The sequence below is a fragment of the Pelodiscus sinensis genome, chromosome 17 (assembly GCF_049634645.1).
Source record: "Pelodiscus sinensis isolate JC-2024 chromosome 17, ASM4963464v1, whole genome shotgun sequence".
Taxonomy (NCBI): Eukaryota; Metazoa; Chordata; order Testudines; family Trionychidae; genus Pelodiscus; species Pelodiscus sinensis.
The window spans coordinates 39300882-39322895 of NC_134727.1; the positions used below are offsets into that span (position 1 = coordinate 39300882).

Below are 22014 nucleotides of genomic sequence, written 5' to 3' on the forward strand. Positions count from 1 at the left end.
AGAGTTTGCATACATGCCAAAGTCTCTAATGGAGATAAGTTCTGAAGCATTGCCCCTGCAATAGCTTTACATTTGGATCGCTATTAGCTTGCTGTTTGGACAGGGCACCTGAGCTGGTGCTTACGATGCACGCCAGACGGGGAAATGGGTTTGTTCTGCTGGGCCATTGCCTGTCACTCCCTTTCTGTGCATTTGTGGCTCTTGTTTCCCAACATCTCTTCTTTTCCTCTGGGTTTAGTGTGGCATCTGAAAAGCCAGAGCCATGACCACTCACGTCACGCTGGAGGATGCCCTGTCCAACGTGGACCTGCTGGAGGAACTCCCTCTGCCAGATCAGCAGCCATGCATCGAGCCACCTCCCTCGTCCATCATGTACCAGGTACGTGCCAGCTCCCAGGAGACGCCTCGGTGAGGCGAGAGCCAGAACGGTAACGCCTAGAGGTGTGCAGGCTGGTTTGCAGACCAGGCAAAGGGGGTTTTTAGTATGAGGAAGGGATGTGGAGACAATCCGGGACCGAGGAGAGTTGTTGCAAATGTAAAAGATCACTAGATGTGCTTAGAATCCTAGGGCTGGACGAAACCTCAGGAGTCATAGAGTCCAGTTCGCTGCCCAAAGCGGGACCAACCCCAATTCAATCCTCCCAGCCAGGGCTTTGTCCCGCCGACACTTAAACCTCTAAGGATGGAGATTCCACCACCTCCCTAGAGAACCCAGCCCAGTGCTTCCCCACACACCTAGGGAAATAGTTTTTCCTAATATCCAACCTAGACCTCTCCCACTCCAACTTGAGATATTTGCTCTTTGTTCTGCCACCTGCCCCCACTGAGAACAGCCTCTCTCCATCCTCTTTGGAACCCCCCCTTCAGGTAGCTGAAGGCTGTTCTCAAACCCCCCCCCCCCCCCCCCCCGTTCTTCGCTTCTGTAGACTAAACAAGCCCAAATCCCTCAGCTTCTCTTCGTAGGTCATGTGCTCCAGCCCCCTCAGCATTTCCGTTGCCCTCTGCTGGACCCTCTCCAATATGTCCACATCCTTTCTATAGTGGGGGGCCCAGAACTGGACACAACACTCCAGATGTGATCTCACCAGAGCCAAATAAAGGGGAATAATCACTTCCCTAGATCTGCTGGCCATGCTCCTCCTAATGCAGCCCAATATGCCATTCGCCTTCTTGGCTACAAGGGCACCAAGTTGACTCATATCCAGCTCTTGTCCACTGTAACCCCCAGGTCCTTTTCTGCCGAACTGCTACTTAGCCAGTCGGTCCCCAGCCTGTAACAATGCTTGGGATTCTTCCCTTCCAAGGGCAAGACTCTGCACTTCTCCTTGTTGAACCTCATCAGATTTCTTTTGGCCCAATCCTCCAATTTGTCTAGGTCACTCTGGCCCCTCTCCCTGCCCTCCAGCACATCTACCTCTCCCCCTAGCTTAGTGTCACGTCTTTTCTGCATACATGCCCTGTTAGTTGCTCTTTCTGAGTAATGAATATGTCTTAAAATGCACACCCTAGGTAAAATATAGAATGTGGTTATTTACTCCCCTCCCCCATCTGACCTTCTCGACTGGCCTTGCTCCCCGTGTTAATGTGTAACTGTGTGCAGTGACTGCCTGGTCATGCACGTTGGTTTGCACAGTGCGGTTTGTGTTTCACCAGGTCAGATCGGACACTTGTGCTGCAGCATTCGCCTCTAATACAACCTGTCCGCTCCAAGGGCACTTGTGGGCCAAATTCCAAGCCTCCCGCGGCAGCCCCGCCAGCATGTTCAATTTGTCTGCTTGTCAAGCGTGCGCACTCTTTCCTGGCCAGTTGCCTGTGAGCACGCTGGTGGGCGGGTTGTGGTGTGTCCAGACGCTGCCATTTCAGGAAGCCCACGTGGGTTGAGTCTAAAATACACCGGCTAACCTGAGTCAGGAAAAACTGGCCACACCTGTTCCCTTTATCATGATTAACCCGGGGGTTGGTTGCTAGCCTTCCTAGAATCCTAGGGTTGGAAGAGGGCTCAGGAGTCCTCGAGTCCAGCCCCCTGCCCAAAGCAGGACCAACCCCAACTCAATCATCCCAGCCATGGCTTGGTCAAGCCGACACTTAAAAACCTCTAAGGATGAAGAGTCCACCCCCTCCCTAGGGAACCCAGCACAGGGCTTTCCCACCCTCCTAGGGAAATCGTTTTTACCTAATATCCACCTAGACCTCCCCCACTGTAACTTGGGACCATTGATCCTCGTTCTGCCATCTGCCACCACTGAGAACAGCCTCTCTCCATCCTCTTTGAAATCCCCCTTCAGGGAGTTGAAGGCTGCTCTCAAATCCCCCCTCACTCTGCTCTTCTGCAGACTAAATAAGCCCAAATCCCTCAGCCTCTCCTCATAGGTCATATGCTCCAGCCCCCGAATCATTGTTGTTACCCTCCGCTGGGCCCTCTCCAGTGCATCCACATCCTTTCTGTAGTGGGGAGCCCAGAACTGAACACAATACTCCAGATGTGGCCTCACCAGAGCCGAATAAAGGGGAATAATCACTTCTCTGGATCTGCTGACCATGCTCCTCCTAATGCACCCTGATATACCATTAGCCTTCTTGGCTACAGAGGCACCAAGTTGACTCATATCCAGCTTCTCATCCACTGTAACCCCCAGGCCCTTTTCTGCCAAACTGCTACTCAGCCAGCTGGTCCCCAGCCTGTAACAGTTCTTGGGATTCTTCCATCCCGAGGGCAGGACTCTGCACTTCTCCTTGTTGGACCTCATCAGATTTCTTGTGGCCCAATCCTCCAATTTGTCTAGGTCACTCTGGCCCCTCTCCCTGCCCTCCAGCACATCTGCCTCTCCCCCTAGCTTAGTGTCATCCGCAAACTTGCAGAGGGTGCCATCCATCCCCTCATCCAGGGCGTTGATAAAGATGTTGAACAAAACCGGCCTTAGAACTGATCCTTGGGGCACTCCGCTAGAAACTGCCCGCCGGCCGGACCCCGAGCTGTTGGCCACTACCCGTTGGGCCCAACCTGGGGGTTTGTTTCTAGCCTTCACCGCTGCCCTCCGCTTCGCCACTCCAGTCCTCCGACGTGCTCTCCCCAGGTGCGTTGCCATGGAAACGCTCAGGTAGTGCAGTCCCCTGAGAGTTCCTCTACAGATGCTCTGGGAACAGGACGTGGAGGCCAGTCAAAACGAAAGAGGCTTCAGCCTCCCTTTTAGAGGCAGGTTCCCAATGGCCTGTCTGTCTAGCCTCCATCCTCCACGTCAGGCCTGTCCTCCTGATGAGAGCCTCTAGCAGGTCCCAGCCCTCAGCCAGGTCCTAGCTAGACCCAGCTCCTTGCCTCGCGTCAGAGCAGCTTGCTCCTTTGCCCCCGCTCAGCAGGGCTTTCCTCCTCCATCACGCCTCCTCAGACAGCCCTCAACTGTTGGGGTCTCCTAGGTTGGTTGTGTTTAAGTCCCACACCCAGACGGGTGTAGTGGGGATGGGCTGACCGGACAGGCACCAGGCCTCTCATAGGAACAGGCTGCCCTTGGACTGCACTAGATGGTTTTTCTCCCTTGGGCCCCAACCTTCTGCCCTTGACTTCAGTGGGAGCAGGCCGGAGCCCTGGGTCAGTCTGAGCAGCGGCATAGCTCCCAAAGGGCCTTAACGCCACAAGCAAGTGCGTGTCGCCTTCTCTTAGCGCATCACCGGGCAAGAGCAACCCCTGGGACTTGGCTGTTCGCTTCCCCCTCAGACACGTTCTCCTCCTTCGGGGCTGCTTGACTTGTCGGTGTTTATATTTTCCTGCGCTTGGCCCAGGATTATTCGGGGTAATCCCTGCTCACAAAGCATGGCTCTCTGTCCCCCTCCATCTGCCTCTGACTGAACAGACAGGATTGTGAACTCCAGACTGATTGCTAGAGGCCTCTTCCCTTAGACCCAAGGGTAACGGGATCAATCCACCAGCGGGCAGATTTGAACCTGGGACCTCTGGAGATTAGTGTAGATTAGCTCTAAGCTTGAGCTATACAACCAGCTGGCTCTCAGCACAGCTGACTTGTTCTTATCTCTGGCTAGTGCCAGTCCGTGGGACAGTGAACCACGCCCCGTGGGCTACCCGTGCAGATGGCCTGACCAGGGGAGTCAGTACATTTTTTTTTATGGGATCTTCCTTCATAAATGAATCATTTAAGCCCTTCTGGAGCAGCCCGACTGTGCCAAAGAGCCGACCGTGTGTTAACCCTGCACCCTTTGTTGTGGCTACAGGCTAATTTTGACACAAACTTTGAAGACAGAAATGCCTTTGTGACCGGCATTGCCAGGTACATCGAACAGGCGACGGTGCACTCGAGTATGGTGAGTCTCCCAAAGCCCCAGGACCGTGGGCCCAGACTTGCCTTCCGCGCCCCGTCTAGGGCTGTGGGTCAGTACGTTACAGCCAGCGTGGGCATGCCTGCCCAAGCAGCAGTCCCCCTCCCATTGCTGAGTAGACAGACCCTGTGGTGTAGACAGGCCCTCTGCCGGGGAAGGGGCAATTGCACTGAGGTCCAGCAATTAAAAGGCGCCCAGGGCTCCCTTTGAATCACCACTGGAGTGCTGCTCCGTGTGGCCCTGAGGGCTGGCTACCTCTGGTCCCGCCCCACTGCCTGAGGCCACGCTCCTTCTGGGGCACCGAGCCAGCCCCCTCCACACACAACGTGTTCCGGGGCCCGCAGTGGCTGTCAGCCCTACGGGTCGCAGATCAGTGTTCCCTGGAAGCGGTGCGTTTGGGCAGCCGCCACAGCAGAGCGCCCACAGCCTGTGTTTTTCCTTGTAGTGCACATCTGCACCTGCCTCGGTGCACGGGACAAAATTTATTCTGTACATGGGTGGAAAAAATGAGGGGGAACACTGGCACGGAGCCACGGTTCTCTCTCCTGGGTGTTGGCCGTTCCACAGCAGCGTGTGTGCATGTGTTTCAGAATGAAATGCTGGAGGAAGGGCATGAATACGCGGTGATGCTTTACACATGGAGGAGCTGCTCCAGAGCCATCCCCCAGGTAAGGAGCAGCCTTGGATCCCTTCCCAGGAGAGACTGGCTAGAGCAGCCAGCTGGCTGTCACAGATGCCTGGATCTGCGTGTGGTGGGGGGGATCAGACAGGAGAGAAGACGGTGACTGGGGTGGGGTGAGAGGTTGATCTGAGACCGTGATCACCCAGGCCAGCCGTCCCGCTGCTGGGGAGGAGAGGGGCATGAGCTGCCATCTCAGCAGTGCTCGGTGGCTGCTGTAGTAGCTGCAGAGCTGGGGTACATGCCCAGGCAGGACCCATCTCGGTCTCGCTGTTACGAGGAGTGCGGGTAGCACCTCGGAACGGAAGCTGGATTGCAGCGTCCAGTCGAGCCCCACTTCTCCGGCTGCTCCTCACTGTCTCGTGGCCCAGTGGAGTGGGCGCGAGTGATAACCGCTGGCTGCCCTTGTCCAGGTAAAATGTAACGAGCAGCCGAACCGGGTGGAGATTTACGAGAAGACCGTGGAAGTCCTGGAGCCGGAGGTCACCAAGCTGATGAAGTTCATGTATTTCCAGGTAACCGGCGGAGGAGTTCCCAGTGCAATGCGCGTGGCTCTCTGAGCTCACTTCCCTGCCTGGAGGACACCTCAGTTTCCCTGGTGGAATGGAGACCCCTCCCCTGTTAGCTTTGCAGCTGCCAGGAGGCGTGTGGGAAACCTCACCACAAAATCCCGAAGCCACACAGCTCCTGCCTAGCCTCAGACTCACTTATCGACTCAAAATTCAGGCCAACATGATCAGCCTTTGGGCAAAGCTGGGCCCAGGAGCTCACGTAGGCCCAGGTGGGCTCAGCCCCACTGTCGATATCTGCTTTGCAGGGTTGTGGACGGTTAACCCGTAAGCATCACCCTTAATGGGTGGTGCTTACTGGTTCCGATTAACCGGTGGGGGCTGGCGCAGATCCCTACCCACCATGAGCAGGAGGCTGCTCCAGCCCCATGGACCACGCTGCTCCAGCCCCATGGGGCCCACCTGCTCACATGGGACAGTGTTTTTGGAGAGATTTCCCCTTCTGTCTAGCTGCAGAGCTGGGAATTGTCTAGGCCAGTGTTTCGCAACCAGGGGTACGAGTACCCGTAGGGGTACTTGAGAGAAGCCTGGGGGGGTACGTCAACACAACCGAAATAAGGAGAAAACTGAATTTTTGTTGTAAGTTTTATAGAGCTTTATTATTTTTGTACTTTTTACACCCAAAAACTTCATTGCCCGCCCAGCTACGATTAAGTTGTTCAAACAAATGTGTTGCAATGGTAGAAAAAAATGTTGGGGGTACTTATATATATATATATTTTGAAAAAGGGGTACTTTATTAAAAAAAAAGGCTGAGAAACACTGGTCTAGGCCACCCGTGTGTAAGAGGACACGACCCCAGATAATGAAAGTCTTGGAAAGGAACCTGTCCTTTGCTCGTACCTGGTAGCTGTCCAATAGAAGTCAGGGCCCAGAGCAGAGATGTTAAGGACTAGTCGACGATCTGATAAGCAAAACCTTATCTGATAGTTGAGTCGACTCGTCACTTCCCCTCCTTTGCTGCCTCTATCAGTTAAAGGGGGGAAGGGGTACTTCAAAGCAGCAGCGCCGCACAGCTGAGACGGGGATCAGCTGTGCACCTGCCGCTTTGAAGCCCCAAGGTGGCGTTTCAAAGGGGCAGTCACCTCACAGCTGATCCGCAGCTCAACTGTGCGGCGCTGCCCCCTTTAAAACCCCAAAGCACCGTGGAGCCCGGGGTCAGTTGGGGACCCTGGGTTTTGGGGAAATGCCGCACGGAACCCGGGGTCAGCTGGAGAGTCCCCAGCTGATCCTGGGTTCCGCGGAAATTCCAAGTCCAGGGAAACTTGGGCCCATCCACTATTTTGAGCTCAAATCCAGGGACTCTGTGCCTAGTAGCGACAGGCTACCCAGTCTCAGACCCAGTCCTGTTTCCCTGGGCTCCTACATCTCGAGCTCCTGGCCCATCTCTGGGTTTACCATCCCAAGCTTCCTCTGCTCCTAGGGGCTACTTCACTGCTCTTGGTGTCTGTCGTGCAGAACAGGGTCCCAGGGCTCACTCTCCCCCGTCCCCGAACACCTCCTCGTCCGTAGCCAACTCCCTTCTCTCTAAGGGAGCACTCCTCTCGACGGCCCCCTCCTGCTCTCTCCTTCCTGGCTTTATAGGCATTCTCAGCCTGCCCCTGCCCAGATGGGCTCCAGCAGGTCCTGACTCTCCTCCAGGAACAGCCCAGAAGGCTAGTTGGCCCTCGTTAACCTGCTCTGGCCTTGGGGGGGGGGCACCCCAGCCCAGCACTAGAAGCGCAGGCCTCTTCTTCCGGACCAGAGCAGGGATGCTCTTAGCTGCTGGCAGTTGTGGCCTGGTTTCCATGGGGACGTGTAGCACGCACATGCCTGCGGGGCCGCTGGGTTACATATTTCCACCACGCACGACAGGGCATCTGGCGAGTCTCTCCCCCTCCCGTTGCCTTCCAGCGAAAGGCCATCGAGCGGTTCTGCAGCGAGGTGAAGCGCTTGTGCCATGCCGAGAGGAGGAAGGATTTTGTCTCCGAGGCCTATCTCCTGACGCTGGGGAAGTTCATCAACATGTTCGCCGTGCTGGATGAGCTGAAGAACATGAAGTGCAGCGTCAAAAATGACCACTCTGCCTACAAAAGGTGGGAGGGCAGCCAGCTGGCTAGTGTGCGGGGAGGAGGCTGAGGATGGCCAGGGCTGTGTCTGATTGGCTTCGTGCTCACTCCGCCGTAGGGATTATTCCCCTTTATTTGGCGCTGGCGAGGTCACCTCTGGAGTATTGCGTCCAGTTCTGGGCTCCCCATTACAGAAAGGACGTGGGCGCATTGGAGAGGGTCCAGCGGAGGGTAGCAACAATGATGAGGGGGCTGGAGCACATGACCTACGAGGAGAGGCTGAGGGATTTGGGCTTGTTTAGTCTGCAGAAGCGAAGAGGGAGGGGGTATTTGAGAGCAGCCTTCATCTACCTGAAGGGGGGTTCCAGAGAGGATGGAGAGAGGCTGTTCTCAGAGGGGGCAGAACAAGGCGCAATGGTCTCAAGTTGCAGTGGGGGAGGCCTAAGTTGGATAGAAGGAAAAAACTATTTCGCTAAGAGGGTGGGGAAGTGCTGGGCTGGGTTCCCTAGGGAGGGGGTGGAATCTCCACCCCTAGAGGTTAAGTCCTGGCTTGACAAAGCCCTGCCTAGGATGATTTAGCAGGGAGTTGGATTCAATGACTCCTGAGTTGTCTTCCAGCCCTAGAACTCTATGACATGAGGAGGAAAAATGACCCAATAGTTAAGAGGTGAATCAGAGCCTGGGAGAAGAGTTCCTCCCCTGCCACAGGCTTCCAGTATGATCTTTGGCAAGTCACTTAGCCTCTCTGTGATACAAGGACCTACCTCACAGGGATGTTATGAGGATAGATTAAAGATTGTGATGTGTTCAGTTACTACTGTAATGGGGGCAAGATAAGCAGCTTAGATAGAAAGAGCTAATGAGGTTCTTTTGTAACAGTTTCAACTAAAATGCTGTGTGGCTGCTAAACTAAAAAAAAATGCAAAACATCAGCCTAGGAGTCGCATGAATCTAGTAAGAGTTTTAGTGGTGACGTTTCCACAAATGAGTTTGCTCCTTGGGGCATTTTCCCCTTAAAACTACTGAACGTATTAGATGCAATCCAGCTATCAGTCTAGCAAAACAGAGGAGACCAGGCAAACCTGCAAGGATTGTGGCAGGTTAAGGAGCCTGAATTTAAACAAATCATTCTTCATCTGTGTTACTAATGGCATGTTAGGATATTAGAGGTATAAAGTTTTTAAGAGCTAACGTCAGTTTCCGTATCAACAAAGAAATGCCCATTGGAAAACATAATCCCAACTATATGTATAAAATGGTGGGAACTAAATTAGCTGTTACCATGGAGAGAGATCTTGGGGTCATTGTGTAGAGTTTTCTGAAAACATCCACTCAGTGCTTAGCAGCAGTCAAAAAAGCAAACAGAATGTTATGAATCATTAAAAAGGGGATGGAGAATAAGACAGAATATCTTATTGCCTCTGTATAAATCCATTATATGCCCACATCTTAATTACTGGTCTCCTCATCTCAAAAAAGATACCTTGGCATTGGAAAATGTTCAGAAAATTGCAACAGAAATGATGAGGGGACTACTGTGTGAGCAGAGATTAGTAAGTGAAGTATTTTATGGATAAGAGAGACAATGTAATATCTCGGTATTATTCTGATTTTAAAAGGCTGCATTCATTGACAATTAATAGAAAATCATGAAAATGTTTCTACTGTTATTACTGTGTAAAACTTGTGGTGTTTTTTACCCAACCTATGTGTTGGGCTAAAATTACCTGACTGCTGTGATTCCGCCGAGAGTTACCGTGATACAGAGACTCCTGGATGACACAGGATCTCCTCCTTTCAGAGCTGCCCAGTTTCTGAGGAAGATGGCTGACCCGCAATCTATTCAGGAATCCCAGAACCTCTCCATGTTCCTGGCAAACCACAACCGGATCACACAGGTGAGTCGTTTTCCTTCGCTTCGTCTCCCACCACAAGCCCGGCAAAGTTACCAGTTGAGTTTTGCCCAAGTGAGGCCACCTTCTCAGGTGGGGAAGGAGACACGATGGCATTGGCAGGACTGAGCGTGTGGGTGGCTGGGCTCTGGAGATGGCTCTGTTGTTCATTGCTGCCAGATCTAAAGCCCAGTGAAGTCAAAGGGAGCATTTCCATTGATTTCTGTGGCATTGGATCAGCCCTACCTCTAGCTCATGGAACCTCTGGGATGGGGTTGGATTTCTCAGGGTACCAACCACCACTGATGGAGAAAAGGTCTGGGGCTTAAAAAGACACAAGACGAGTGGAGTGAGGTGGTCTCCTTGGTGGAGGATTTAATAACCGTGGTTTGTAACCTGCCATTTAAATCAGCTTCTGGGGAATGGATGATTTGAGGAAATTCCCTCTGGGGCACCTGGCATTGTCAGGAGGCAAGACGCTGGGCTAGATGGACCTTTGGTCTGACCCAGTGTGGCAGTTCTGATGTTCTTGTGTACCCTTCCATCTCGCACACTGGCATTCCTGTTTTCGCCTGCTCGGTGCATCTAGGCCCCAAATCTTCTCCAGATGAGACGTGTAACACACACACGCTGGGTACGGCTCAGTATCCCACCTCGTGGCAATTAGACCACTTACAGAGGCCATGTCTACGCTAGGAAACGACTTCGAAATTAGTAAATTTAACCCAATAACTCCCGATTTAACAACATCGAAATAGTGTTTCCATACTGTGGGGAAGCCTCGAAACGAGTCCAAGGCAGGCTCTGTTAATGTACACGCATGCACTAGCTCGACTTAGAGCTCCAGGAAGCACTGGGGAGTAATTACTTTGACTCTGGGGAGTAGTTATTTCAAAACAGCAGCACTGGAGCATCCACACTAACGCTTTTTCGAAATAACTATTTTGAAATTAGCGTTATTCCCCAAGGAAAGCTGGAGTAGAGATTTTGAAATAAGTGGCCTGTTATTTCGAAATAACAGGCTTGGTGGTATGGACGCTCCGCTTATAAATTCAACCTACAGCGGAGTATTTTAAATGCCCTAGGGTAGACCAGGGCAGAGAGCATGATGAGTATGTTCTACAGCTATAGCTAACAGCTGGCTTTTAGCTCATGTGGTAGAGACTCTTGTTCTAAGATCCGGAGCTCACAGGTTTGATTCCGCCTGCAGACAGCCGGGGTCTGTTGCTGTTACACACACATACAATGGCTATGTCTACTTACGAAAAACAGCGTCTAGACTACAACCAGGACCTTTGAAAAAGCAAGCCACTTTTTCGAAAGAGAGCACTCGGCAGTCTGGAGGCTCTCTTTCGAAAAAGCACAGTTTGCATTACAGAGCGCCTTTTTTCGAAAGAGCGCTTTAAAAAAAAGGCATTATTCCTCGTAAAACGAGGTTTTCCGCAGTTGAAAAAAAAGTGCCGCATTCTTTCAATTTACTTTTGAAAGAACGTGGCAGCAGTCTAGACACAGAGGAAGTTTTTTTTTAAAAACCCTGTAGTCTAGACACACCCAACGTGAAATACAGCTGGAGCTGGGAAGGGCAACATGTGTTGCAAAAGGAAGCTCCACACTTCCACTCATCCGCTGGGTTAGCAGCCCCAAAAAGCTGCTTTCTGGTCCATGGTTTGTGCCAATGAGCTAGAACATGACATGAATCGAAGAGAAGACTCTAGCTGAATGGACAGTCTCCTCTTGAGCCGGATCATTTCTCATCTGCCTGTCACGTCTCCGTGTGACACTTGGGTGTTAATGCTGGGTCCCTGGGAACTGCGCTGGAAATATCCATCTGAGTGGAGTGTTGGTCCTGAGGGCCGGAGAGCTGGAGAAAGGGGGTTTGTTTCTCGTGGCCGGTGCACTAGGAAAGCTCACGTTTCTTCTACAGCCTCAAGGGAGGCCAGCCGGTGACTTTCTCCTCCCGCAGCTGGTTCTGAAAGCTGTGGCCTCCATCACAGACTCATGGTGACGGAGACCCACCAGCCATGTAGCCCAACCCAGATAGCCGGGTCAGTCTGCCAACTGCAGGGTGAAAATCACGCGCCTCAATCCACCAAACGTTTCCTCCCCTTTCCTCTGACTGGCCCTTCCACTGGGTGGTTAATGCGGGGCTGTTGGTGTTTCAGTGTCTGCATCAGCAGCTGGAAGTGATCCCTGGCTACGAGGAGCTGCTGGCGGATATCGTCAACATCTGCGTGGATTACTACGAAAACAAGATGTACCTGACGCCCAGCGAGAAGCACATGCTCCTGAAGGTAAACCCCTCCTGCGCTCGCTCCCGCGGTCTTTGGCTGCTGCTCCTCGTCCCCTTTGTGTCCCCACATCTGGTTTTCTCTCCCTTCCCTTCCTCCCTCGCGGGGTCGGATGCGCGTGGGGTCTCTCCACGCAAAACCAGCTTCCCTCCCCAGCCTGCTCTCCTTCCCATGGATGGTGGGGAGCCTCGGGTCGGGGAAGGCAACCCCCCGAGCCCCGCCTCTTCCACCTGAGGCCCCGCCTCCGGCAGGAATTAAGCCCTCCCCACTGCATTGGCAGGCTTCCAAGTCTCCCCCTCCCCCCGCCAGGCACCTCCCTCTGCAGTAGCAGGTCTGTGTGAGCCTTCTCATCCCTGGGCCATGCAGAGGGTGGGCAGGGCACAGTCCCAGCCTGAGCTTGGCTGAAGCCTGAGGGGCAGCTCAGGAGCCACGCTGAAGGGCAGCACAATTTCGTGCCCCCCCCCCTTTGACACGGCGCATGCGCGGTGGTACCACGGCACATGCGCGGGGCTTCTTGAAGCACCAGGCCCGGGGCAGCCATCCCGCTCGCCCTGCCCTATATCTGCCCCTGCCCACCACCCATGCGCCTGCCTCTCTCCCTGGGTGTGTCTACACTGCATTCCTCTTTCGAGAGAGGGATGCAAATGCAGCCGAGCAAAATTACAAACGAAGCGCGGATTTGACTTTTCTGTGCTTCATTTGCATAATCGCGGCCGGCCACTATTTCAAAATACCCTATTTTGAAATAAAAACGCTGTCTAGACACGGTTATTTCGAGAAAAAACCCTCCTTTCAAAATAACCCTTAAACCTCATTTTATAAGGAGGAGGGGTAATTTCCAAAGAAGGGCTTTCTTTCTAAATAACCATGTCTAGAGAGCGTTTCTTTTTTCCAAATAGGGTATTTCGAAAAAGCGGCCGGCTGCGATTATGCAAATGAAGTGCAGGAAATTCAAATCCGCGCTTCGTTTGCAATTTCATTCATCTGCATTTGCATTCCTCTCTTGAAAGAAGAATACAGTGTAAACATACCCCCTTACTCTTTTGCTCTTTTGGCTGGGAATCCATAATCTTCCCTGTTTCCTCTGCTTTCCGTTCCCTCCTTGACATCCCTGTGTGGCGCGGGGCTGGCTTCGCTCAGTCTTTTCTCCTCTTTATTCTCCCCGTCCTGTCTGCTTGCTTTCCACAGACTCTTTTCTTCCCCTCCTTCCTTCTCTCTTCCCTCTGCTCCCTGTCTCCCCTTGCCACCAGCTTTCTCCTGCATCGAGCTCTGCAGCACAATCCATCCTGCCTGGAGGGCTCTGAACGGCTGTACCGTGTGTTCAGCCAGCCGGAGCCTCTCGCTGATGAACTGGGGGAGCTCTGTGCACGGTGGAGAAGAGGTGTTGCTGCCTGTCACGCACAAGTGTTTAGGCACCAAATCGGCATCATGCAGCAAACCAAATCCTCAGCCCTCCCAAAATGTGCAGCCCTGAATGATGCTGCTCAGGCCCCTCGCAGGCAGGGATGGGCCGGGGGGCCGCAGAGGGAATGGGTCAGGAACCGGGGTGGAAGTAGGTGAGATGAGTGGCAGGCAGGAACAACCGCGAGGACTCAGCGTCACTAGTCAAGCCACAGACAGTTTGGCATCAGGCCAAGGGTCAATCCGGAGAGTCGGGGTCCACGTTTTGGGGTTCGAGCAGGAGGCGTGCTCCTCGTCAGAGCTGAAATCAATAGTGGGAGTTCATGAACAGAGAATGCAGGGTGGTCATGGCAACCAGCTAGTGAGTCACTGCTGGGCACTTCCTGATCCACCCCTTGGATTTATATTGGGAGGGGAGCCAATCAGATGCCACGAGGTGGCCGTCTTTGCTCGTCTTGAGGCGGGACTTCCTGTGGTCTGTGCCAGCAGAGGGTTGTGGGTAAGGGAGTGCAAAGAGGCTGCCACGGCTGCTGCTTGGCCCTGCGGAGGGGTTCACTACCTAGCAATGCTACAGGCGTGATTTGGGGACCTACTGGGCCTTACAGAACGGACCACGAGCATCCAAGAAAATATCTGCTTTTCATACATTGACCTTGAAGGGCACAGTTAAATTTACTATAGTCATTTCTTTCCATTAGTTCTTTCTCCTCCTATTGCTATTGCTTCACCCAGACCCTTGGGCTGGAAGGGAATGAGGGTGGTTTTCTGAAAAACAGTCAAAGTAAAATGTCGTTGTTTGCACTGAAGAGCTCTGGTCATCCCATACAAAGGAATTCCCTCCCGACCTTTGTTGTCTGTTTACCGTTTCGTGACAGTGACTCTTGCCTCTCCTGCTGTCCCCATGTCCTTCCAGGTGATGGGTTTTGGACTGTATCTGATGGACGGGAATGTCAGCAACATTTACAAACTGGACACCAAGAAGAGAATCAATCTTAGCAAAATAGACAAGTTCTTCAAGGTCAGTGGCCTGGGCAGGTTTGAGAGATGCTGTAAGTGAATGACCCATAATGCGTGGGTGTGATTTTGAAAGCAAAGGGCAAACTCCCTGAAAGGTCAGAAAACGGAGAAAGAATCCTGAGCCTGGTCCAGACCTTCTGGAACCAGCGGAGACAGGTGGATTGCCATGAATCTGGGTGAGTGGGTGGCGTATTTCTGAGCATCATTTGTACTAATGTAGCACCAACAGGTGGAATCACATCGAGGGCCTCTGGAGCTTAGTGCAGGAGCCTCTACTGCGTGAGCGAAAAGGCAGCTTGCTAGTAACAGAGGCTACGTCTACACTCTGAGCCTCTTCCGCAAGAAGAAATGCTCATTTGCATATGTCACGCTCTCATTTGCATTTCCTCCTCAGATCCCTTTTGCGCAAGAACTGTTCTTCCTCATTTTGTGAGAAAGAACGCCCTTGCACAAAAGGTTTTTGCACAAAAAAGAGCCGTCTACACAGCGCTTTTTTGTGCAAAAACCTCTTGTGCAGTCACTCCGTGCTGTGCTGTGCACGGGGATTGCCAAGGGTCTGTGCAGGGATTGGAGAACCTGGACAAATTCTGCCTGATTCCACTCAGTTTCCTTCTGGGGGTGTCCATGTATGTTAGGGTGACCACCCGTGTCAGCCTAGCTCCTCTATCTCTCTCAGAAAGAGCGAGAGGCCAAATCTCTGTCTTTATCCTTTCCTTTTGTGGGTAGTCTAGTACCTAGCCTGTCTCGGACTGCAGCTGTTCCCTAGAAAGGGGAACATCTTCCCCCCTCATTGCATAGAGCCAGCCATAACTTGGCCCTTCCGATTTCGGTCACATCACGATGAGCAGACATGGTAAGATCTGGCATCGAATTGTTGTAGCTGTTGCCACGAACAGGAGACTCAAGGGCATTTTCCTCATGATATATGTTGTATCCAACTTTCCATTGAGTTCTGCTGCCCAGAGCTATTTTTGCCAAGAACTTTCCTTCCATCAAGTTCTGCTGACGTAATTTCCCTCCTAAAATGGAGGGTGGGGTGGAAATTCCTGTACCATTAATAGCTTTTGCTCCATCCGAGTGAAAATGAAAACCTGGCTTGTGCTTAACAGATGAATATTCCTAAACCACAAAGGGATTTTACCCCCTTACGTAGGGCTGCGATTTGCTACCTCATCACTATCGATGCTTCCTGTGAACCCATGGTGATATCACGGTGGGAGCTGCTTCCCTTGATTTTCATTTGACTTTTCAGCTTGGAAAAGAGGAGACTAAGGGGGGATATGATAGAGGTCTAGCATGAGTGGTGTGGAGAAAGTGAATAAGGAAAAGTTATTTACTTGTTCCCATAATATAAGAACTAGGGGCCACCAAATGAAATTAATGGGTAGCAGGTTTAAAACAAACAAGCGAAAGTTCTTGACTGAGCAATAAACAGGGTAGTCCCAAAACCAAGAGGGCAGAGAGTTCCCTATGTAAAGAGCCTGACATTAGTTTTCAGTTGTTTTCAACATCCAGGATGACTGTCTGTCCAGCGTGCACCTTCCCCTTGACCAGGAGGCCCAACCCTGCACCTCCTGGGAATAGAACGCCTTCTTGGGGTCTTTTCTGTAGCTCTCCAACCAAAGAACAGCCTCTGCCATATCTCAACCATCTTGTGTTTTCTTTTCCAGCAGCTGCAGGTGGTTCCTTTATTCGGCGATATGCAGATAGAACTGGCCAGATACATTAAGACCAGTGCTCACTATGAGGAGAACAAATCCAAGTGAGTGCCTGCCGTAATGTCTCTTGGCTTCCACGTGTCCGGAAAGGGGAGGGAGCTGCCAGGCATGGCTGGCTCCGTGTGCCCAGGGAGCTGGGTGGCTGGAACGCACAGGAGCGAGCATGCCAGAATGGAAGGTCAGGTGTCTGTGCAGGTGTGAGACAGATAGTGTGTGCGCGTGTGTGTGTAGGAAAGTGAGTACATGGACACAGAAGTGTGTCTGTGAGGTCAGGTGTCTGTGCGGGTGTGAGACAGGTAGTGCGTGTGTGTGTGCCTGGGTATTGCTCGCAGTCACTGGTGATTGTGAGTGTGCGTCTGTGTAAGTGTGAAGTTTAGGTACACGAATGTGGAGGCATGCAAGGGTGTTGTGCAGCTCTGTGCCCCCGCTTGTGGACTTGCACAGGTGGGCAGCAGCGAATGCAGGTCTGAATGTTCACGGGATGGGGGTGGGGCACGCTGGGGCACCGGCAGGTGTGTGAATGTGAGTGGTGTGTGCCTGCTCTGGGCAGATTTTAATCCACTTTTTTGATCCGGGTACAAAATCCCCCAGAGCATGGACGCAGCACTGCATTCTATCTGTGCAGTAAGCAGGGTTGCTTGTCCAGTACCGTAAGGGCACCCCACAGCCCTTCCCGGGCCGGCGGTTTTCAGGCAGGACCCGGAGGATGAAAGCTGCAGCTACCACTCAAGTCCATTTGACATGAATTTCCTAACGGGGTGATTCCATTTTCCCCAGCACTGTGGGTTTGTGAAATAGTCTTGGGTCTGGATTCAATTCCCATTTTGCTCTCCCGTGAAACGAGTGCGAAGGCGTCAATGTAGGTCACGCCCATGAAGTCACACCGGTCTGCAGTGTGGCCAGGCGTTGCTCCAGAGAAAGCCAGAGACAGTTGTGGGGGTCCCTGTTTCGAGCTGGGATCAAGAGGCATAGAAGCAGTGCCTGGCTAAGGCATGGGTGGCCCGAGTTCCTGATAGCCTTCTGGCTTCCCACCAGCTGTAGGGATTCATCTGTGAGACCAAATCATAGAGAAGCAATAAAAGACGTGTCTCCGCTTAGCCTTTGATCAGTCCTAAACCAGCCCTGTCCGCTGTGTTCGGCGACCACTCCTGGGTTTTGTGACATGCAATTCAAGTCGGCATAAAGTGAGCTCGGTGCTTCAAACTCAGTTCACTCCATCCCAAGGAAGTGTCTCTCCATCCCTCATTCTTCAAGCTGTCTGGACAATATTCATTGTTTTTGCAAGGAATTTTGAAACTTAGTGGGTGAGGTTTCAAAAATTCCCACCAGAACTTTTTTTTTCTTTTTTTTTTGCAAAGATGTGGGTTTTGAAAATTTTGGGGGGGGAACAGTTTTTGGTTGGTTGGTACAAGTTTTCACATTTTGATTGGCTGTTTTTTCAGTTTTCAGTTTCCCAAAATCAATATTCAGATTTTGTTAATGCAATTTATCAATAATACAGTGGAAAAACGTGACCAAAATGAAAATGTTTGTTTTGGTCAAAAAGCCATTTGTTTTTTTAAAAAGGGTTCAATGAAAAATTTCCACCCGCTCTTCTCATTTTGCCATCCTAGGGTATGTCTACACTGCAACACTATTTTGGGATACCAGCGTATCCCAAAACAGCTATCCCGTGTCTTCACAGCAAGCCTGTTATTTTGGGCTCGCTATTCCGACATCCCTGTAAACCTCATTCCACGAGGAGTAAGGGACGTTTCGGAATAGCACTTTATTTCAAAATTTGGTGCTCTGTAGCCAGTGCCAAATGGCGAAATAAGCTATTTCGAAATAGTATCGAAATAAGACACGCAATTTGCATAGCTCAAACTGCGTATCTTATTTCGAGTTACGGTGCAGTGTAGACACACCCCTAGAGTTTAATTAGCTGGCCATTTGTCTATCTAATCGCATTGCTAGTGTGTCGGCTGGCCCCACAATCTCTCCTTGCTCTTGCTTACTTGTTAAAGGCTCCTTTCTCACACACTTCCCAACTGAAATTGCATGGGACATTGGCTATGAAATTGCTCCAGGCGTGTGTGGGGTCATTTATTCCTTGCACTTCCTTGCATTTTCACCATTTTCCACCTTTCTATCCCCCCTTCCAAATGGAATTCGTTATTTTTTGTTCTTGCACGGCGCTGTATTTCTGTGTGGCAGGCTGGGCTGGTGCAGCACTGGCCTTTAACCTGCGTTTCTCTTGAGGGAAGCAGAGGGCACTGAAGTGGGTAAGAGCCGGGCAATGGGCTTCTGAGAGAGCAGCATCCAACACTTCACAGTGCTCCAGACTTCACAAGTGCCTGCGCCAGGTGCTCGTGCGGATCGAAGCGCGTGGGAACGTGCGCACCACACGCAATTCATGTGTGGGTGCAAAGTTCAGGCAGCCTCGAGCCACGGCGCGCAAACACTGAGTGTCTCACCGTGGCCCATCACGTGACGTGCAGAGCCAATTCCGAATACGCCGCGCCGTCGCCATGGCGATACATTCACGAGACGCCCACGGGCTCACCTTTGTTTGCCCAACCCATTGGTGTGGTCAGGCCAAGCTCCAAGCCTGGCGAGTTCATGATCAGGAACCCAGGGGCTCAGTTCACTGACTGGACCTCGTTCTTATTTGCACAGATACTCGTTTAATCAGGCCGTGTAAAGGAGCCATGGCAGGGAGGGTGTCCCTGGCCTCTGTCAGAGGCTGGGAACGGGCAAGACGGGAGGGATCACTGGACGATTCCCGGTTCTGTTCACTCCCCCTGGGGCACCTGGCCGTGGCTACTGTTGGATACTGGACTAGATGGCCCTTTGGTCTGACCCAGTCTGGCCGTTCTTATGTTCTTTCATATCTTCATGGCTGTAATGCTGCCTCCCTGCGAGTGCGGATCCAGCCCAGTCCAGTGCATGTTAAATTGTATACACATTTGGTAGGGCGGGAATAGACACCAGGAGTGAAAGAAGAGCAGGCGGGAAGCACCTTGTCTCGTTACCTGCTGCCAAGGTACTTCCCTTGCTGTGATAGAAAGCCGACGCCAGGCCTTCAAGGCTGGCCTCTCAGAGGCCCATCTTCTGCAGAGGTGGTTCTCGGTATGGGAGGTAGGCATATGGCGATGCACAGCCTGTATGGCTTACTCGTTCCCTGAGGACTCCCCACACGGCAGCATGGGCCGCAGCCTAGAGGTAATTGCCTGTCCTCTTCTCTCCACCGCCGGAAGGTGAGTACGGCCCAGCCGCACAGCCAGGGCGAAGGGCGGAATTGCAGGAGGGCAGAAGAGGTAGGTCGGAGCCCTGAGGAGCACTGTGTGGCCAGCCGCTGAGAGGAAAAAGACCATGCAGCGCGCACCCGCTCTGTCCCACGTCTCGGGGTGAGGGAGAGGACTGGTGCGTCTGGCTCTGGGGCTCTGAAGGCGGCAGGCCCTTTGAGTGCTGAGGCATCTGAGGCCGGGAGTCCGCTCGCTCACAGAGGCTGCTTTTCTGCCCAGGTGGACATGCACTCAGAGCAGCATCAGCCCCCAGTATAACATCTGTGAGCAGATGGTCCAGATCCGCGACGACCACATCCGCTTCATCTCGGAGCTCGCACGCTACAGCAACAGCGAGGTACGTGGGGGCGGCGGCCGCCCCAGGCGAGATGGCGGGCAGCACCCCGGGGGGAAGGAGTCCGGCGAGTGCCGCAGAATGTCCCCTCTGTGTGCTGTTGACAGACACGAGTAGCTGTTAGTAGTGCAAACCCCCACCTGGTCCCAGATAGCCTGAACCGGATGCGCTTCTAGGCATGCTGCAAAAGCCACTTCCCTCAGTGGCAATGTAGTCCAGATGAATACGATTCCAACAAAACGTGCGTAATTCGTATGTCAGAGCACCTAGAGCAGCGGAAGGCAATAATTTTTGATGGGGGGGGACTTCCAAGATTTTGGGAAGTGGCCAAGGGCCGCATGTTTCTACAGCAGGAGTGCAGGGTCTGGGATGGAAGCTGGGTGCGGAAGGGAGCTCAGACGGGGTTGGGGTGCAGGAGGGGGGTGGGGTTTGGGATGGACGTTGGGTGCAGAAGGGAGCTCAGACGGGGTTGAGGTGCAGGAGGGGGTCTGGGATGGACGTTGGGTGCGGAAGGGAGCTCAGATGGGGTTGAGGTGCAGGAGGGGGTCTGGGATGGACGTTGGGTGCGGAAGGGAGCTCAGACGGGGTTGGGGTGCAGGAGGGGGTGGGGTCTGGGATTGAGGCTGGGTGAAGGAGGGGATTGTGACGGGGGCAGGCGATTGGGGGTTCAAGGTCCGGGAGGGGGGTATGGATGCAGCCAATGGGAGCTGCAATGATTGTGTTGGGGGTGGGGACAGCACACAAAGTGCCCCCCCCTCTCCCAGGCACGCAATGCAAAGAGGCACAGGGAGCAGCAAGTTGCTTTGAGTGGCCCGAGACTGCGGCAGGCAGGGAGCCTGCTTGAGAGTCCCAGCAGGAAGAGCCTTGGGCTGGATCCAAAGGCTTCATGGGCCAGATTTGGCCCACGGGCGGACTCTTGACTGCCCCGACCTAGAGCTTCGTGCTGGAGCCCTTTTATCGTTTAAGCTGAAACAAATCTGATATCGGCCGGGGCTTTGGCGGAAGATTTCTGGGAGAGACTAAAGGGCCTGTCGTGCTGTTCTGGCTGAACGAGTCCGTTCGTCTCTGCCTGTGACTATTATTGGTGCAGGGTCGGCGCGGGTGGTTATCTGATGGGTAGGGTGCCTAGACCTTTGGGTGCGGGTGTTTTTCTGTTGTCAATTAAATCCCAATAAAGGGGCTCCCAAAGAGCTGGCTTATCGTGAGGGCATCTCAGGCACTGGGATGATGAGAGGGGAGTTGTATTTTTTTCTTATGCTGTCGGATAGACACACTGAGATTCAGGCCTGCAGGAAATACGCTGCTTGTGGGCGTACTCAGCGTCCTGTCGAGCTAGGATTGTACCATTTGCTTTTCACGGAGCCGGGGATACGTTGCCTGCTGCATTTTCGGCTCCGCTTCTAAAACCCCATGAAATGCATTTCAGCCGGCAATCCGGGGTGCTAGAGATCTCGTTCCGTGGTTGATAGAAGAGCCTGGCATTGGGTTTATGACTTTAACTGTGGCCCTGTGTGGGAATCAACAGGTGGTCACTGGCTCGGGGCTGGACAGCCAGAAGTCAGATGAGGAATACAGAGAGCTCTTTGACTTGGCTTTACGGGGGCTGCAGCTGCTTTCCAAGTGGAGCGCCCATGTCATGGAAGTGGTGAGTAAGTAACATCCCACCGCTCCAGGTGCTTGCTGGGACTCTGTCCATGATCAATGAGAAATGTAAACATTTAGCCAACTGTTATTGAAAGAATTTTCACTGACATTTCATTGACATTTTGCAATTTGACTTTTTTTTTCCCCATGGCTTATTGAACGGAGAGCAGGGGGAGATGCTGGTCGTTGTTGTGCTGAGAAATCCAGGAATAAGCGTTAAGAGTCAGCTCGATGTTAGAAAAGTAGAAGAGCCGAATGCCAGTGGCCCAGAACTCGCTTGCAGTCCTACAATAAACAAAGCAAAGTGCTCGCCCAGCGCAGTGGAATAAGATCTAGACACAGCTGGCTTTCAAGCTTCCCAAAGGAAGTTTGTTTATAAACAACGGCAGAGGAGGCGAGGGAGTGTTTTTCTAAGCGGATGGAAAGCCCTCCTCAGACCATGCATGTTTCCGCCTGCTCCGCTGGGCTCCTGTGAGATCACTGGTTTTGTTTTCTCCTTCCAGTATTCCTGGAAGCTGGTACACCCCACCGATAAGTTCTGTAACAAAGATTGCCCGGGCACCGCTGAGGAGTATGAGAGAGCCACCCGGTACAACTACACCAGCGAGGAGAAGTTTGCCTTTGTAGAGGTAAGTGGCTCATTTTGCCCAAAGGGATGGGCAGCCGTCTGATGGAAGGGTGGTCTCGTGGCAAAGTCAGTGGGCTGGATTTCTGGGTTCAGTTCCCTACTCTGCTGTACACTTCCTGTGTGACCTTGGGCAAATCACTTAACCTGGGGGTTTCAGAGCAGTCTAGGGGAATAAGACACCCA

General features: G+C 52.6%; 1 protein-coding gene across 3 annotated transcripts in view; it reads left to right on the forward strand.

The window, feature by feature from the left end:
* Positions 1 to 22014, forward strand: part of CYFIP2 (cytoplasmic FMR1 interacting protein 2) — a 78153-nt gene that overhangs the window by 15030 nt on the left and 41109 nt on the right. For 2 of the 3 annotated variants that reach the window (XM_075900621.1, XM_075900622.1), the window contains exons 2-13: positions 239 to 379; positions 4222 to 4311; positions 4917 to 4994; positions 5419 to 5520; positions 7468 to 7649; positions 9424 to 9520; positions 11677 to 11805; positions 14117 to 14221; positions 15891 to 15982; positions 19445 to 19562; positions 21085 to 21204; positions 21707 to 21832. In XM_075900621.1, coding sequence (XP_075756736.1) covers positions 263 to 379; positions 4222 to 4311; positions 4917 to 4994; positions 5419 to 5520; positions 7468 to 7649; positions 9424 to 9520; positions 11677 to 11805; positions 14117 to 14221; positions 15891 to 15982; positions 19445 to 19562; positions 21085 to 21204; positions 21707 to 21832 — 1356 coding nt within the window. In that variant the 5' untranslated portion in view covers positions 239 to 262. The remainder of the gene's footprint in view (positions 1 to 238; positions 380 to 4221; positions 4312 to 4916; positions 4995 to 5418; positions 5521 to 7467; positions 7650 to 9423; positions 9521 to 11676; positions 11806 to 14116; positions 14222 to 15890; positions 15983 to 19444; positions 19563 to 21084; positions 21205 to 21706; positions 21833 to 22014) is intronic. The other variant, XM_075900623.1, reaches the window with a different exon arrangement.